The sequence below is a fragment of the Monodon monoceros genome, unplaced genomic scaffold, assembly GCF_005190385.1.
Source record: "Monodon monoceros isolate NGI ecotype Baffin Bay Population unplaced genomic scaffold, NGI_Narwhal_1 Super_Scaffold_2, whole genome shotgun sequence".
NCBI classification, from domain to species: Eukaryota; Metazoa; Chordata; class Mammalia; order Artiodactyla; family Monodontidae; genus Monodon; species Monodon monoceros.
The window spans coordinates 12,638,642-12,658,006 of record NW_021703776.1 but is presented as its reverse complement, the minus strand read 5'-3'; the positions used below and the strand labels follow the sequence as shown (position 1 = coordinate 12,658,006).

Sequence of the window (19,365 nt, the reverse complement as noted above, 5' to 3'; positions counted from 1 at the left end):
CCTTCACATTCATTGTTTGCTTCAGTCATCCAAACTAGTTGCAAAGTCTTCTCCAAAATTATGAATCAATCTTTAATATATCTTAAAAGAGTCATAGACTTCTTTGAGAATTTGATGAAAGCTATCAAACGTCTTCTAGGAAATTAACATACAGAATTTTTGCACGTAGTTTCAGAGGGATCTTGGAACACCTAAAACTGGGACAAGAACTGTAGTTTATATTCTTTTGTTTCCCAGGTATTCCTTCTGCATTGTAGGCTAGTTTTCTTCTTGGTCATTTGTAAGCCTTGATCTCTATTCTGCTAATAATTATTGTGTAAAAAATCACCTTGAAACTTAGTGACTTAAAACAAGAGCAGTCATTTTATGAACTCTCATAGTTTCCATGGGTCAGGAGTTTGGGAAGGGCTCAGTTGGGTGGTTCTGGCTTGGGGTTTCTCAAGCAATTGCGGTCAAAGCAGGAACAGTGGGGGCTGGAGCAGCTTGGGGCTGCCAGGCATCTCCCCATCTAATCTCAGGACTTTTTCACGTCATCTCTTTGCATGGGCTAGTTTGAGCTTCCTTACAGTATGTGGCCTTAGAGCAGTCAGACTGTCTATATGGGGGCTCAGGGCTCCACAGTCAGACTGTCTATATGGGGGCTCAGGGCTTACCTCCACAAGTGTTCCAGTAAACAAGGCAAAGTCACCAATACATATGTTCTATGACATAGTTGTGGAGGTCATGCTGTAACCCTTCTGCAAAATTTTATTGGTTACAAGCATGTCACAAACCCACCCAGAATGAAGGAGAAAGGAATTAGACTCCACCTGTTGATGGGGGCAGGGAATGTTAAGGTACTAAAAGGGCATGTGGAAGGGGATATTGCAACCATCTTTGGAAAATACAATCTGTCACAGTCTCTCAACATGCTGCAATGCTACGTAAAGAGTAGGTGGGATTTAGGCACAGTCTTTCCACTTGGTGGAGAAATCTGCTAGTAACAATGGACTTTTTGTAGCTTTAAGTGATCTTTTCTTGGCTTTGCCTGTGGCAAAAATTCGTTATGGACTAAGCCTTATGATCTCAATATAAACATTTTCTACTCTTAGTGTCTGAACCTAATTATCAAAGAGACAACCAGAATGAAAGGAACAGAGAAGCTATCTCTTGATACATTAGATAGCAATTTTGAGCGAGTAAAAAAGGATGTTTTCCACCTTTTAAAACTTGTATCTTAATGACTTCATAATCCATTTGGATGAAACAAATGTACTGCCATAGACAGCAGAAAGTTAAGTGTTCTCCTATGTGCTGATAGTTTATTATTGTGTTCCAAGACTGGCCTTAATAGGTCACTGGTTCCATCTAATTTTTGTCATAACTAAATAAGAGTAAAATAATTTTTTAAACCAGATCATCTGCTGCATTTATTTGGCTTATTCTGGCAACTCCATGCATGTGGCCACCACAACTACACAGAGTGATTCTATCCAGTTTATCTTGGAGCGTTCAGGAAGCACTGTATTGGATAACTTTTAACACTGGTGTAGAAAGATTTTTCATTTAAAAGTAATTGCATTCAAAATCCATAGTGTAGTTCTTTGAGACATCATTTATTGGTGAGAAATGAAAATTAAATGAAATAGGTAAAATTATAAGACAGGGAACATCCTCAAGAGTTCATCTGTTTTGTTGCTTCTAGGTATGGCTTACCTAAATCATACCAGAAATAGACAACTCTTATAAAGGTCTGGAGCTACTTCTGGAATATGTAAGACTGAGTTCAGAGGAGGCCTGTTAAATATAGGATTGACTATATGCCGATCTTAGTGGGTGTGAAAGTTGTTTTGTCTCAGAAATTAGAGACATTGATGTTTAGATTTGTTTTTTGCTTTTCTCTGATCCATTAGCACTGAAAGCTGTAGCACAGAAAGTATAACTAGGAAACTTTTTCTTGAAGAACAACATGGAAAGAAGCAAAATAACTTTTCAAATAGTTTCTTAGGCCATCCCTTAAAATATCACAATTCCCCAACCATCCATTCCATTTTCTCTCAGTCTAACCCTATTTAAACTCAAGGGGACAGCCAGGCTAGATGATATTTTGGGCATCTCACTGTGGGAGCTAACTCAGAATAATTTAGATGGTATTTAATCTCTGGACAAGAAAATAGTATGTTTGGCGTGTTAAGGGATCTTTGAAAATTTGTAGTTTTGTCTACTTTAAAAATTTTTTAAATTTTAAAATAAATTTTTATATTTATTTATTTATTTATGATGTTGCTGTTGCTGTTGTTGTTTTTGGCCGTGCTGTGCAGTATGAACGATCTTATTTCCCTGACCAGGGATCGAACCTGTGTTCCATGCAGTGGAAGTCTTAACCACTGGACCGCCAGGGAATTCCCAGTTTTGTCTATCTTTTTAATTTAGCAGGCTCCCAGTGAATGGATTCTTCCAGTTATTTTCTGAAAAAGGTTTTGGTTTACATTTTTCAGAGTGGTAAAAACACGTTTTTCTGTAGATGCATTCAATTGCTTGCCATTCACTTAAATTTTGTAGAACAAACCAGCCCACATCAGAACTGATTATTTCTTAATTGTAGTTGTAGAAATGACAAATCAACTCACTCATTTAAAATTTTTGCTTTCTAGTGATTGTCTGTAAAGGAGAGATGATGAATATTGGAATTAGAATAATACATGGAGGCAAGGTGGTAGTGAAAAGATCAGAAGCTTTGGGGCCAGAATTTCTGAGTTCCAGTTCTAGTTGTACCATTTGCTCTCTGTGACTTTGACAAGTTAATTTATCATCTAAATGTTTCTTTCATAATCTGTAAGATGGAGATACTATTGGTACTTACAGAATTCTTATTGAGAGTTAAATGTGACAGCATATGTTAAAGCACTTTGAAGAGCATGAAGTTGTACATGACGTTATGAACATGCAGGAGACCCGAAGCTAGCTTCTTACTGGTTTACTAAATACAAAATAGTTAAGTATCCAGACCTGGTCATGAAACCTTAAGGAAGGTAATTGAATCCAGTAATGTGGTAGAGGCAGTGGACTCAGGGTCACTTGGGGTCTCCTTCCAACTTAGCTGCTAAACGCTTGTAACATCTTACGGTATTTAGGTAGCCTTGCTGTTCCTCATCTATAACAAGGATTGCTTGCTCCTAAGGGTTGTGCAAAAAGTTAGGTACTGATTTTAAAGTGCAGTATAGAATTTTGCCTTCTATAAGTCCGATTCCTCTAAGTTGTACCTTTAATGTTTGGAAGGGTAGAAAGTTTTAATTTATTATTAGAAAGAAATTCTTAGTATTAGGTCAGCAAGCATCCACGTGGGATCCAGAGAATGGCACAAGTCAGTTTGTTACGTTTTCTCTTGAGTCGCCTATCTGGTGTGGCAGGTGCATCAGGAGGATGGATTCTTCTCTCCCTCATCTTCTTAAATCTTTCTTTACTTCCCTCCTTCTGGCATCCCAGTTTCTTGTGTTTGTGGCTTCTGACTTGTGCTCTGTCGAGGCTGAGAAGGAGGTGTGTGGGTGGGAGATGGGGTGGAACTTTGAGCCTTTCAGGATGTGATTAAGAAAAATGATCTTCCTCTTCCAGGTTCTAGGTTGACATTCTAAAGACTTTCTCTTGTTGGTATTGTGCAACACTGTTAGCCTAAATGAAGTGCATTACAATGCTCTCTTGTTTGCCGGTAAGCAGCAGAGACTGATCTCTTAACAACTGTATACTTTCCTGCTTCCCTGCCTCCATTGATACGGGGACTTACCTATAGGATCCTTTCAAGTTCTAAAAATATGTGATTTAGGTTGGAGGACTCCATAGTGTCACTGAGGCACATAGGTGATAGATTTTGTTATGCCTATTTATAGGTGAAAAAGTGAAGGCACCTACTAGTAGAATTTACAGCTTTGAGTTCCGTGTTTCAGCCATTCAACAGAACTTCCTTCATGTAGGGGAAATATTACTCTGAAAATTTGTATGTGACTGTGCTAAAAGCATATTCTTTAGCATCAGTGAATGGCTCGAGTAGATTTTGTGCTTGGAACAGAAGGTTCAGATACTGTGTAGTTCCAGAGTCTGTGCTCATAAAGTGTGAAGGCAGTGACTGTGGTGACTGTGTTCTTCCTAGTCGCTAAAACCCTCATTTGATCTGAATATACCACTTTGTTCTCTGTGCTGCTCTCTCTATTTCTACTAAAGATACTTTTCCTAACTAGGGTTGCAAGTCATACTTATGGTAGCTTTCATAATCAAAATATTACCATCATATTAAGAAGCTTAATTTCCTATTGATTTTCCCCACAATTCATTTAATTTAACCCCTCCCTCACCCAATCAATAATCCAAGTCTATGAATTCAAATTTCTAAGTATCTCATGAATACATCTGTTCCCTCTTTCCTCTGTCCTTGATTGAGGTTCCCATCTTGGCCTTTTCCCGTGAGCCCCTGTCAGATCTTTCTGATGGGTCTTCTAGAGCACTACACCAAGTATCTTAAAAACGTCACATTTGTGCAACCTTTTACATTCATAAAAAGTTTTTTTATACACCTTTTCTTATTTAATCTTCATACCAACTGATGAGGTAGATTTTGTTATTAGCAAGATTTTACAATTGACCAAAAAACTAACAAAGGCTAAGAACTTGCCAAAGGTTATGCAGTTAGTAAATAGTAGAAGAATTCATATTTTGGAAAATAGATCATTATAAAATTCATGTGCCCTAGAGTAAAAACAAAATTTTCTGTAGATTACATTTATATAATGAATGCCTCATTTTGAAATAAAAATATGACCTAGAGACATGGACATATTTAACAATAACTTATTTTGAAAATGAAGCCAACTACTTTAAAAAAGTTTTAACATTTTTTGTTGTTTTATGAAGTAATTAGGTTGAGTAATATGACTAAGGAGAAAAATTCTTGGTGGGAGAATTCATGCCTCTTTATTGAACGTGTGCCAGAACTGATTTAAAGTTTCTTATGTACTTTGTAACCAGACAAGGTTTTAATGAATAACTTAGAAAAACACATCATTTTTCTTTTTCATTTGGCAAACTCTGAAAGTAGTGAGAATAGATATGGAGAAATGAATGAAATGTTAAAGCAGTCTTAAATTGTGTTTGGGAAATAATCTTTTTAAATTTTTAATTTTATAATTTAGGAGATTGTGATGTAAAGGAAACAAATGAACACCTTTATAGCTGGTTGCCTATTTTTTTCCCCTTCTTCTCTAGATTGCATAATTTTCTAAAAATAAAAACCACTTTGAAATTTTCAAACTTTATTTTTTAAAGAACTAATTCAGGTTCTACTTATCAACTTTAAAATTTTAAAACAATTTTGTACTTACAGAAAAGTTGTAGACATAGTACAGAAAGTTCCTATACCCTTCATCCTAATGTTAACACTTTACAAAATCATAGTACAATGATCAAAACTAAGAAATTAACACGGGTATGATACTATTAACTAAACTCCACATTTTTTCAGACTTCCCTAGTTTTTCCACTAATGTTCAGGTTTTACCTGTAATGAGTTTTTGAATACATGAATGAATGGGGGATGAGAAAATATATGAAAATAACATTGAAATAGTGAGAATGGAGAGATACACAAATGAATATGTAAAGTGAATGATCGGGAAGACTCTTAATATTTTTATATTATAGTTTGTCCTCTAACTATAACTCTGTGTCTTAACTCTTAAGTAGAATCTTCTTTTTCTTGTAGTTTTTTTGATGAGAGGCACACTCATTTTAGTTTTATAGGAAAATCGTCATAAATTGCTCTTACAAAAAGGTTACATTAACTTATCAAAAGAACCGAATACACTTAAAGCAGTTTCTAAGTGACCATGAAAAAAAACATTCTACTATTGATTTCTAGAATTAAAATTTAATAAAATAAAAATTTTACTTCATTTCCAAAAGTCTACTTATAAGTTTAAATCCAAATTATGATGAGATTCTAGGGCATATTGCTTAACAAGGTCAGTTAGTTACCCATTTTTCCTGAAATATATTTTTACTAAAGATTGTGAGTGATGAATTCCTATACCCATTGACATAAAAAGTACCACCCCATTTATCCCAGATTTGAGGAGAAGAGGCACATTGGTTAGTACTGTCACGGCATTAGGGCTCCTATGGAGCTCCAGGTGTGGAAGGGGAGTTTGATTCCATGAGGACACACAGCCCCTTCTCTGATTCTGCCTGATTGCACCTGGGAATACCTAGTCACTTCACAGCCACAATGTGGTTCTCTGTGGGATTTTCTGCTTAACTAAATGGTAATTTATTTTCACTTTCTTATTCCTCTGGCATGCTGACAATTCTTAGATGACAGGAATATGATTATGAGGGATTTCCAAAGTATGAGCATAGTCATCTCTGAATTACAGTAGAATACAAATGGTACATCTTCTTTAATTATTGCTACCAAGCAGCCTTGAATGAAATGTAACTTCTAGAGTTCCCACTAAGTACATGTTCTTTAGCAGACCTTTAAAGAGATTTTTAAAATTTATTTATTTCTATTTTTCTGCTTTAATTACCAGCATTATAATGGTATTTAAAAAATAAAACAGCTTTATGGAGATAGAATTCATATACCATATAATTCACCCATTTAAAGTATACAATTCAGTGTCTTTTAGTATATTCACAGAGGTGTGCAATCAACTTCAGAACTTTTTCATCATCCCCAGAAGAAACCCCAGGCCCATTAACAGTACTCCCTATTCCTACTTGCCCCCAGACCACAGTTCTACTTTTCTCTCTGTGGTTTTGCCTATTATGGATGTTTCATAACAATGATATCATATAGTATGTGGCATTTTGTGACTGGTTTCTTTCTCTTAGCATACTGTTTTCAGAATTCTTCCATGTTGTAGTATGTATTAGTACTTCGTTTTTATTGCCTGAAATATCCCGTCATCTGGCTGTACCACACTTTATTTATCCATTTACCAGTTGATGGACATTTGGGTTTCTTCCACTCTTAGGATATTGTGAATAATGCTGCTATGGAAATTTGTGCATATGTTTCTTGGGAGAACATATGTTTTCATACTCTTGGGTATATACCTAGAAGTGAAGTTGCTGGGTCATATGGTAACTCTATATCTAAGTTTTTGAGGAACTGCCAGTCTTTTTCCACAGCGACTACACCATTTTACAATCCTACTGGTGGCATATGAGTTTCAATTTTTTTCACATCCCTGCTAACACTTGTTATTATTTCTCTTTTTCATGATAGCCATTCTAGTGGGTGTGATGTGGTATCTCGTTGTGGTTTTGATTTGCATTTCCCCGGTGACTAATGATGTTGAGCATCTTTCAATGTGCTTATTAGCCATTGGTATATCTTCTTTGGAGAAATGTGTATTTAAACCCTCTGCTTATTTTTTAATTGGGTTGTCTTTATTGTTTTGAGTTATAAGCACATTGTGGTTTTCATTTGCATTTCCCTGATGGCTAATGATGCTGAACATCTTTTCATATGCTTAATGACCATATGTAGATCTTCTTTGGAGAAATGTCTATTCAATTCTTTGCCCATTTAAAAAATGGTTATTTGTCTTCTTATTGAGTTGTAAGTATTCTTAATAAATTCTGTTTATAAGTTCCTTATCAGATATGTGATTTGCAAAAACTTTCTCCCATTTTTTATCTATTCATTTCCTTGATCATTTACTTTGAAACACATGTGATTTTTATTTTCATGATGTACCATTTATCTTTTTTCTTTTGCTGCTATTAGGTGTCATATCTAAGAAATCAATGCCAAATTGAAGATCATGGGGATTTACTCCTATATTTTCTTTTGTTTTATAGTTTTAGCTCTTACGTTTAGGTCTATGGTCCATTTAGAGTTAATTTTGTATATAGTGTGAGGAGGGAGTCCAGCTTCATTCTTTTGCATCCTTTTCACCAATTTTTGAGGACTATTCCTTCCCCATTGAATTATCTTGGTATGCTTGTCAAAAATGAATTGAAGGTGAGAATTTCTGTAGTCTGTATATCTGCCTTGTGCCATCCATGCTGCCTTGTTTGCAGTAGCTTTGTAGTAAGTTTTAAAATTGGGCAGTATGTGTCCACCTTTGTTCTTCTTTTTCTAGGCTGTTTTGGCTATTCTTTGTCCCTGGAGTTTCCATATGAATTTTAGGATCAGATTTTATTTCTGCAAAAAAGGCACCTAGGATTTCAATAGGTGAAACTGTACTGAATCTGTAGATCAGTTTGGGAGTATTGCAGTATTAACAATTTTAAGTCATGACAATCGGATGTCTTTCCATTTATTTAGATCTTCTTTAATTTCTTTCAACAATATTTTGTAGTTTTCAGAGTTTAAGTTTATACTTCTTTTGTTAAATTTATTCCTGAGTACTTTATTCTTCTTGATGCTGTTGTAAACGAAATTGCTTCTTAATTTCATTTTTGGTTTATTTATTGTTATTGTGTAGAAATAAGATTGATTTTTGTATAATGCCTTGTATCTTGCAAACTTGCTGAACTCACTTATTAGTTCTAACAGATTTTTTGGTGGATTTCTTAGGATTTTCTGTATACAAAATTATGTCACCTGCAAATAAAGGTAGTTTTATTTCTTTCTTTCCAGCCTTTTATTTCTTTTTCTTTCCTAATTATACTGGTTAAAACCTCCAGTATAATGTTTTATTGGAGTGATGAGAGCAGACATCCTTGTCTTGTTCCTAATGGGGCCAAGCATTCAGTCTTTCACCTTTAGCTATGAGGTTAGCTATTTTTTTGTTTGTTTGTTTTTTTCACATTTGCCCTTTATGAGATTGAAGAATTTCACTTCTATTCCTAGTGTGTTGGTGTTGAGTATTTCATCATGAAGGGTGTTGAGTTTTATCATATGCTTATGTTGATTGATATTCAAGTGTTAAACCAACCTTCCATTCCTGAGAAAAATCCTGATTTGTCATGGTGCATAATCATTTTTATATGTTGCTGGATTCAGTTTGTTAGCATTTTGTTGGAATTTTTTGGTGTGTGTTCACATTCATCAGAGATATTGGTCTATAGCTTTATTTTCCTTTGATGTTTCTGTGTGGCTTGACCTCAGTTTTTACTGGTCTTATAGAATGAGTAGAGAAGTGTTTCCTCTCTTCCAGGTTTCAGAAGTATTTGTAAAGAGGTGGAATTCACTAGCAAAGCTAAAAAAAGCTTTTTGTTGTTGTTGTTGGAAGTTCAATTACTAATTCAATTTCTCTCCTTGTTATATGTCTGTTCAGTTTTTCTATTTATTCTTTAGTCAGTTTCAGTAGTTTCTGTCTTTTTAGGAATTTGTCCATTTCATCTAGATTATCAAAGTTGTTGGTATACAATTTTTCATTGTATTCCCATGTAATACTTTTTATTTCTGCAAGGTTGTTAGTGATGTTCCTTCTTTCACTCCTAATGTTAGTAATTTGAATGCTTCTCTTTTCATTTTCCTGGACAGTTCAGTTAAAAGTTGGTCAGTTTTACTGATCTTTTCAAAGAGCCAACTTTTTGTTTTGTTGATTTTCTCTATTGGAATTCTATTCTGTATTTCATTATTTTTTGCTCCAATATGTATTTCCTTCCTTTTGCTTGCTTTGGGTTTAGTTTACTCTTCTTGTTTTCAATGTCTTAAGGTGGAAGGCTAGGTAATTGATTTGAGATCTTTGTTCTTTTTTAATATAGGTATTTACAGTTGTAAATTTGTCTCAAATACTGCTTTAGCTGCATCCATAAATATTGGTATGTTGTGCCCTTATTTTCATTCATCTTGAAGTATTTTCTAATTTCTTATATAATTTCCTCTGTTACTCATTGGTGTTTTGGGAGTAACGTTGTTTACTGTCCACATATTTTTGAGTTTCTCAAATATGCCCGTTACTGATTCTAATTTCATTTCATTGTGATCTGAGAATATATTTTGTATGAACTCACTCATTTAAAATTTATTTTAGCTTGTTTTCTGGCCTAGGATATGGTCTGTCCTAGAGAATGTTCCATGTGCCCTTGAGAATGTGCATTTTATATCTATTAGGTATACTTGGTTTATGGTGTTGTTTAAATTTTTTATTTCTTTTTTGATCCTCTATCTAGTTGTGCTGCTCACTATTCATATTTCAGTATTGACATCCCTACTGTTATTCATGAAGGGTTTATTTCTCCCTTCAAATCTGTCACTTTTGCTTTTTGTATTTTGGTGGTTCAATTTTTGGGTGCATGTATGATTTTAATTGTTATATCTTCCTGATGCATTGACCCTTTTCCATTATAAAATCTCTCTCTTTTTCTCTAGAGCTTTTTTGGTTTTAAGTTTGTCTGCTATTAGTATAGCCACTCCAGCATTCTTATGGCTTCTGTTTGCATGATATATCCTTTCCCATGCTTTTATTTTCAGCCTATATATAACTTCGAATCTAAAGTGTGTTAGCAAGCCTCTTTGAATTAGTATTTCACTAAACTTATTTGGCACAAATGGTCATTTTTAACAGTGACAATGTTGTCTCTAATGTATGGATGACAATATTTAGTTAATGTTCATACATATCATGCTATTATTCTGGATAATGTATTGATACTTTTAGAATATTGGGTATAGTCTCCATTTTTCAGGAGACTTAAAATGTAATATAAAGGATTTATTATATGATTTGTTCCTACTGCTCTGAGAAGTATAGAAAACTTCTCAAGAAATGTGATTATATTAATATTATAGTAAGAAAGCAGATGATGTCTATAAACTTAAATTTGAACTTACCTCTCACTTTTAATACATTAAATAATCTTAAATCCAAATGACGGTATTAATTTTAAATTTATGGATTCACGCCACTGCAAGTTTTTCCAATAATAATAGTTAGAAGGCCCCCAGAAGTTTCCAATTTTTATGGCAATATCTTCCTTGAAATTGTGTTGAAGAGCAGGGAAAAATAGTTTAGTTGCTATACAGTCTCACTTGCTTTAAACAAATTTAGCTGTCTTGTAAGATGATAAACATAGTTTATGTATGGGCTTCAGAAAAGGCAAAATTAGCTTCTGAAAATGACTGAACAACAGCTGGAATTAATGAATAAGGAAGTGAATGAATGAATAAATCAACTAGGTGAAATATAGGTTTTTTTAGGCATTATGTGCAATGAAAGACTTGGCAGAATTCAAGGTAGTGAAAAATAGGAACTATCTGATACAACAATGATTAATAATAATGTTGACAAATAATTTGATAGCTAATTTTTATAGGGCACTTACTGTTTGCCTGGTACTATTCTAATATCTTTACATATGGGTCAAGGATTGGATTGTCAATAAGACTGACATGAATCGGTATCAAGCTTTACTTGTAATTTTAAGGATTCAAGCAATAAAAAGGCACAGGAGAAGCAGAAGGAGCTCCTGGACATTGAGATAGGACCCCAGTGCCTTTTTTCTCACAATAACAAAATTCTCAAACCCAGAGCAGTAGATAAGATCTCAAATGGAGTACATGGTTCACCTCATATTACACGAAACTGATGGGCTGTTGGAACATTTCCATTTTATATCCAGATAGTTGCATAGCTCATGCCTTATGCCCCATAAATCTATAGATGCTAGGTTTCTTTACCGTAGTAATTCTAAAGCAGGAGTATCCTGCTAAAAGCCTTTTATATATAAATTCTTTTTTTTTTTTTAAAGCAAATACCATTAGTGTATTTGCCAGTTATTAGCATGCTTATAAGGAGATTAGACCAGGTCTTCTGCCCTCTTCTTTCCTGGGAGAACCTCCTAACCCAACAAGAAAAAAAATACTTCTTTAACTCTTTCCTCTCCAACAGATTAACTCATTTAAATTCAAATTCACTTATTCACTTTTTTTGGTATAAATAATGTAAAATATATTAAGAAGGAACTTTAGACATGTTTTTAAAAGTCTTTTATTTCATTTGATTTGGTTTAGTTTTGTTGGTAGGGGGTGGATTCAGAAAAATAATAAATATACAGCAAATGTAAATATATCCTTACCACCAACAGCAATTTGTTGTACTTCTTGTGTGTGTATGTATGTGTGCACATGATATGCAATTCTTTCTTTTATTTGACCTTAGGATATTTGTGAACTCATATGATGTTTTTAATTTTCAGTTTCTCTGTTTTTCTCAACCTAACCCTCAAATCAGGATGGAGATCCAGTTCGTCCAGGAGTGGCCATGACTGATCTTGCCACTGGCCTTTATGCATATGGAGCCATTATGGCTGGATTGATACAAAGATATAAAACCGGAAAAGGACTGTTCATTGATTGTAACCTACTGTCATCCCAGGTACCAATCCAAATAACATTTTAGATAGTGGCATAAAAACATGTATCTGTGTTACACTTTTGCATATCAAATCCTGTGGTCACATGTGCAAAAACAAAAAACAAAACAACAGAATTTCCCCCACCCCCCAAAAAAACCAAAACAACAGCAAAAGCTGTTCTGTTTTGGTGTCCTTGGTATTGTCATATTAAAATAAATGGACCACAAAGATTTTGTTATAATGTAGACATTGCTGTTGAACCAGATTTTTTTTTTTTTTGCGGTATGCGGGCCTCTCACTGCTGTGGCCTCTCCCGTTGTGGAGCACAGTCTCCGGACGCGCAGGCTCAGCGGCCATGGCTCACGGGCCCAGCTGCTCCACGGCATGTGGGATCTTCCCAGACCGGGGCACGAACCCGTGTCCCCTGCATTGGAAGGCGGACTCCCAACCACTGCGCCACCAGGGAAGCCCTAAAGACTGTTTTTATTAGAATAGGTCTATTACTGTTTTTGAGACAGGAGTACAGTTGTTTCTATTTCATGTCATGCGAGCTCTGTAACTTCTTTTTACCAGAGTTTATTCATCTTTTTTGTGCTATGGACCCTTTGGGTAATCTGGTGAAGTCTGTGAACCTTTCCTCACAATTATGTTTTTAAATGCATAGAATGAGATACTTAGGATTACAGAGGGAGCTAATTATATTGAGATGTAGTTATTTCAATGTAAAAACCAATTTTGTGTTATAATAGTACATATGATGTTTTATTAATACATTAAAACAGGATGTCTGTTAGTGGATTCAGTAACTGTTGCAATTTTGAGGTAGTGTTGAGCATGAATGATATTTTGAGATATCTGCAACTATAAGAAAATATGTAGAATATTTACTGGTGATCAGGTCATACTTAGGTACTGCTAATACTCCTGTGGTTTGTTGTCTACATGCATAATTGAAAAAAATGCTAAATTTTAGTTAGAGGTTGATGAAAATAAAGATATAATTTTTTTTTCATTCAAGTTAATTACTTCCCAAAATTCTTACCATAAGCTCCAGATTAAGAACCCTTGGTTTAGATAGCTGTCAGTTATGTTTGCCTCCTTTTCACTGGATGAAACCTAGATGCTGTACCATATGTGGAAGTTGATTTTGAATAGGTAATTTTTCAAGGAGGGGAAAAAAAGAAAATATCTAACTTGTACAAGGAGACATTTTACTGTGGGAAAAATTACTTCATAGACAAAGACCTCAGTTGGGAATTTCAGATTTAAATGGCATACATGGGAAAATAGAAATCTTGGAACTCTGCTTTGGAGATTTTTTTCTTTTAGACAAAATTAAGGTAGTGCATAGAAGTAAAAAAACATTAATACGATTGAAAGTGAAATACTTTTTATGAGTTTTCAACACTAGCTTTGAGTCACAGTCAGGGTTTTAATGGTTATAATAAAAGGGTAAAAGAACTCTCTCCAAATGAATGATCTCTCTTCTTAACAGAGAAGCAGATGTCAGGTCTGGGAAGAAGCTGAAAGTTTTTTCCTTCCTCTCCTAATTTTATAGCTGTAAGGAACTCGAGGTAGGTTAAGTGATTGGGTAAAATTGCACATCCAGTAAATATGGAAGCCGTGAAGATTTCATAGGTGTGTGACCTATGCAGTCACAGAAGGCACTAGGCTTAATTTAAATGCTCTGCTGTCACTGCCTTGAAATTCTTAATACTTTTTGAATGAGAGGTCCTACATTTTTCACTTTGCACCAGTACTCACAAATTATGTAGCTGGTCCTGTATTTGGGGCTCTGCTTAGGTCTTCAGATCTCTACCCAGACTGCTTTTCTTATAATATGTCAATGATGAATTAATTAGCTTTGGAAAAAATTCTCTTGTAGAGTATTATAGAGTTGAATTCTCTTCTAGTACCTAACACAGTGATTCACAGTCTGGAGGTGTGTGGTTCCATGGGGGTGGGCATGGAGGTGAGTGGAATCACTGGTAGGGCTGTTTCAAAGTGAGGGTACAGTAAATGCAAACTCATGCACACTTTGGGTGTGTGTCTATATTTGTTGTTCATGTTGCTCCTTGAGGCTGTAAGCTCCATGTGTGCAGGAATAATGTTTGTTCTTGCTTATAGCGGTATCCTCAAAGCCCAGCCCAGTATTTGTCAAATAGCAGGTCTAACAATCTTTGGAGATCAATCAGAGAACCACTGTTACCAATGGGTATGCCTCATAACCCTTAAACTTGCTTAGGGAAAATTAGAAAAAAGTAGAAAATCATTGACTTAGGATAAGTCCTTGATAAACACAAATGATGAAATGATTTGCTTTTGGCAAACATGGTAGCAGTGATTTAGCCTATTGTGCTGTAGCTAACCCAGTCAAAGGTAGCTAAAATTATTAGTGTATTTAAGGCTCATTAGCTACCTTTTTATAATTGACATATAACATTATATTAGTTTCAGGTGTAAACATAATGATCCGGTATTTGTATGTATTGTGAAATGGTCACCTCAATAAGTCTAGTTAGCATCCATCACCATATATAGTTACAAAAATTTTTTTTCTTGTGATAACTTTTAAGATCTACTCTTTTAGCAGCTATCAAATATGCAATATAGTGTTATTAACTGTAGTCACCATGCTGTACATTACATCGCCATGACATTTATTGTATTATTGCAAGTTTATACCTTTTGACGCCCTTCACCCATTTTGCCCATGTCCTATCCCTCACCTCTGGCAACCACCAATCTGTTCTCTGTAGCTATGAATTTGGTATATTTTTTAAATAAAATTTTCAAAAAATTTTAGATTTTATATATAAGTGAGATCACATGGTACTTGTCTTTCTCTGTCTGACTTATTTCACTTAGCATAATGCCCTCAAGATCCATCTATGTTGTTGCAGATGACGAGATTTCCTTCTTTTTTATGAATGAATAATATTCCAGTCTATGTACATACCACATTTTCTTTATCTCTCCACCCACTGATGGACAATTACATTGTTTCTATATCTTGGCCATTGTCATTAACTACCTTTTAACAATAAAAACCTGTTATGCCTTATTTTAGAGCTTTGCACTTACACATCTACTATTTTATTTTGCTCTCATAATTATCATTGGAGGTACATAGGTAGATCAGGTATTTCTATTCTCATTTTACTTATAAGAAAACTGAGGCTAAGAGAGGTTGACCTACTTGAGCAGCAGAGTCACAGCAAGACCTCTGGTTTCTGACATCCTGAATCATTCTCTTTCCCCTGCTTAATGAAGGAAAAGCTTTGACATTGAGGGACAGGCAAGCTCCAGCTTTCCTGTGGTGAAGCTAAAGGGGAGAAGGCAAATTGAGTAAGAGGCAGGGGAAGCAAAAGAGCACTCAGTAATAAGGAAACACATAGTAAGACTGCCCCCACCTCCCCAAAGCATACCAAGAGCTACAGTAAGGTAGTGCAACAAAGTGGGCTCTTCTGGGTCATTATCTAATCATGTTTAGATCCACTGAGTGAAAGCCATCATGGACTTTAACCTGATGGACAAGTGTTTTTGCTGAAATATGAGAATTTTGAGAAAAAATAGCATTTGGAGTCATGGGATGACTGGATTTTTTGTTTCAGCTCTAGTCCACTGAGCACTAACTGTATCCCAGGCTCTGTGCTAGGTAGCTTGGAGTGGGAGGTGACATAGCTGTTCAAAGTTTACTAGTAGAGGCAGCCAAGTTGTATGGGAGAGTTGGAGGTGATATATAGTCCCTGTGGTTCCCTAACGGGGTTGCAGAATGTGGTTGGGCCTCATATATCATGCTTAGGAATCTGGATTTTAACTTTTTAAGGCTTCTGTTTATAAATTCTGTTAGGTGATGGTCTTTCAACCAAAGACTATGTCTCCTTGGATACTGCTACCGTTGCCACATTCAAAATAACCTCTGAGCTGTGAACAGTGTTACAGAGTTTCAAAGGGCAGTGGTACAGGTAATAATTTATGCTGAAGCCTTCCTGAAGTGCAACACAATGGGTGATAAAAGCCTTTTCATTCTCTGAACCCACTGCAGCCTAAGCTCCGTTTTTTGTTGATTCTTTGCCTCTGCCCTATTCTTTGGCTCTGGACTCTCTCTTTTCTTCTCATGTGTGCTTCTCTAGCCTTGGGCATCTCTTTTCTCTGTCTTTTTTTTTTTTTTGCTTGTCTTTCTTTCCTTTCCTGTTTTCATTCCTATTCTGTGCTTTCTGCCTTTCTCCTTGTCTCTCCCCTTTTCTCCATTCTTCATTGTGAAGAGCTAAAGTTTTAGCAATTATTGTTCTAGATCTTACATCCTTCCACTGTACCACCCAGGAAAGTTTCTGAATTTTTCAGTAGTTCCCATGGAAGAGAAAGGAAGTGCCCTTTCCTAGAAGTCCCAGAACACAAGACTGTGACTGTTAAGTGACTGGGTTAAGTGAAATATTCCTGAACCAATTAATGAGTCCTGAAAGATAAGCTATATTGATTGGCTTAAGCCATTCCTAATACAAGGGACAGGGTTAACTCCCCAAACCACATGGCTTTGACTGGGGAGAGATGATTTCCTTGAAGAATGGTGGAGTTATTTTTTGGCCAGAGGAAGGGGAAAAGGATGATAGGGAGCCAATCAACAGATGTTCACTATACTAACATACTGGGTTGTTTTGAAGTTCTAGTGCAACAAAGGATATGGCAAATTCTTTGTCTATTAGAAAGTATACTACTGATGAGTAGCATTAATTTTATTAGGTTATTGAAAAAATATTTCACAATGTTAGAAATATGCTGAGATTAAAAACATGGTTATTGACATGATTTTATCATAATTATTATATCTTTTCATATTAGAGAAATCTTGACTAACTTCACTTAGTTTGTCAATTTAAGATAACATTTGTAGATTTTAGATCTAAAAACCAAACCACAAAATGATTAAAATCTGCTTTATGTAAATAGGAAGTGCTATTTCTAGATACTTTTCAAAGTAACGTAATAGGAAACTTCACCTTTTAAAAAATGTGTTCATTTTCTTTTTTTTATATAAATGTTCACTTGCATTAAGCAGATAACATTTGAACTTAATTTCGGCTGCCTGGAAAATGACTGCCATTTCATGCAGTGGTAAAAAACATAGTTTTCTACTCATTTTGATTGCATTGCATAGGATGACAAATGAATGATTATAACATTCAGTATCAGTTGCTAAAAATGAAATTTTGTACCCCCTCTCTTAGAAGTGATCTAATGTACAACAGACAAATTGCACTTGATTTGAATAGTAGCTAATAATTAACTCAGAAATGATTGCCTCAACCACAACAAAACCATTTCATCGTAGAAACATGACAATTGTCGGGATGTGGTTTGTAGTGGGCCCCAAATTTTTTGTGGTTTCAAGGCTATAAACTTTTAACCCTTGTCATAAAATTCTTTTGATTTTTTTTTTCTTAGTCTTAATATGATTTAAAGTTGTCAGCTGAAGATTGTCTAATGTCAGCATCTAAACAGTATTCTTTACATGATATTGGTAAATAACAAGGAAGTGGGTTTGGATGTGGTTCCAATTATTCTGTTGCTCTTATTCTTCTGTTGTGGCTTACAGAAATATCTTTTGAAAGTTTTAATATCCTTCCTGTACTTAATTGCAACCAGGCTCCCCTAATTACTGCTACAATGAGTTAGGTTTTTTTTAGCACCAAACTTCTATAATTATTTTCACATACAGAATGTTTTGGAATTTTTTATTTCACCTTTTTTTCCTTGTTTGTGGATTGTTCATATTTAGGGTAGATGAGATTTTAACTCATTATTATAGCACATTTTTATGGATAAACTTTTGAATTCAAACAAGTATAATAATCTGATACTTTTGTGTCTTTTAGATACACCTGTGTTTTTGCTTTTCCTATTTAATCTATACCTTTAAAAATTTATTGAGTTATATTTTACATATCATAAGATTCATCCTATTTCAGGGGTGACTGTTTAACAGTTTTTAGTGAATTTTGCAACCATCACCATAAATCAGATTTTGAAATACTTTATAGTCACCTCTGGTCTGGGTCTTACCCATGAGGCTAGAATGCACCAGTTTTGACTGGGGAGGGATATAAGGCTGGACTGACTCAGAAGACTTCAAGGACCATTAAGATTTCTGTGAGCCCTAGAAAATTTTGTCTTCATGGGTCCTTTCCTCCATAAAAATGTTAAGAATTATATTTATAACTGCATTCATATAAAGATGAATATAACTAATTATTGTGTGTTTACTGGTTTTACATATTCATTTTTTTCTTCAGATTTTAAAATAAAATTAAAACATTTCTGTGTACTCCTAAAGTATTGTGGGCCTTAGGCACTCTACCTAATTAATAAGTCAGCTCCGGAAGAATTACCTTGAGAACAGTCTCAAATGTCCCAATCTGTGAGGAAAGACAATCCTGTATACAGGAAGGAAGTGGCGGCTGAAAGTTAAGATTATCCTGAAGGGTAAATAGAGGGTGGAAAGATGGAGAAGCAGCAGTCTGTGACCAAAGAAGTTGAGAGACTGGAGTAGGGAGAGGAAAAAAAAAAAAAAAGGATAATATCAGAAAGTTGAAGAAATCTGGGAACTACAAATTTGCATTTGAATTTCCCTGAGGAGCCTAATGCATTCCTGTCTTGAAGGCTCATGCCAGGCTGACAGTCTTTAGTTACTTGTGGCCAATTTTTAATCCTAGTCTAACTTCAGTTCTTTAATTCTCTAAGACCTCCCACTGCTCTTATCAATTTAATTTCAGGGGATATATGAATATTAAAATTTAAATAATATTAAGATGAGTAAGTAGGTAGATAAAGACACACACAAAAAATGAAAAATCAGATGACTTCCAAAGAAAACTGCAAAGATTTTAGATAATCTATTATTTTCTGTTATTATTTTATACTATTGGTTGGATTGAATACAAGTTGACTGCATTACAAAACACGGTTCACTATTTTTTGTTTAAAGAAGATTCAGCAAAATATAAGTGTATTGAGAGGATGCTCTGGTTTTATATAACTGAAATCTTTAGTTATATTCGTGGACATGTCATATTTTTATATGAC

General features: G+C 34.8%; 1 protein-coding gene across 2 annotated transcripts in view; it reads left to right on the top strand.

The window, feature by feature from the left end:
• The window catches only part of SUGCT (succinyl-CoA:glutarate-CoA transferase), a 688,910-nt gene that overhangs the window by 78,009 nt on the left and 591,536 nt on the right, over positions 1-19,365 (top strand). For both annotated transcript variants that reach the window (XM_029233791.1, XM_029233792.1), the window contains exon 8: positions 12,159-12,302. In XM_029233791.1, the coding sequence (XP_029089624.1) occupies positions 12,159-12,302 (144 nt within the window). The remainder of the gene's footprint in view (positions 1-12,158; positions 12,303-19,365) is intronic.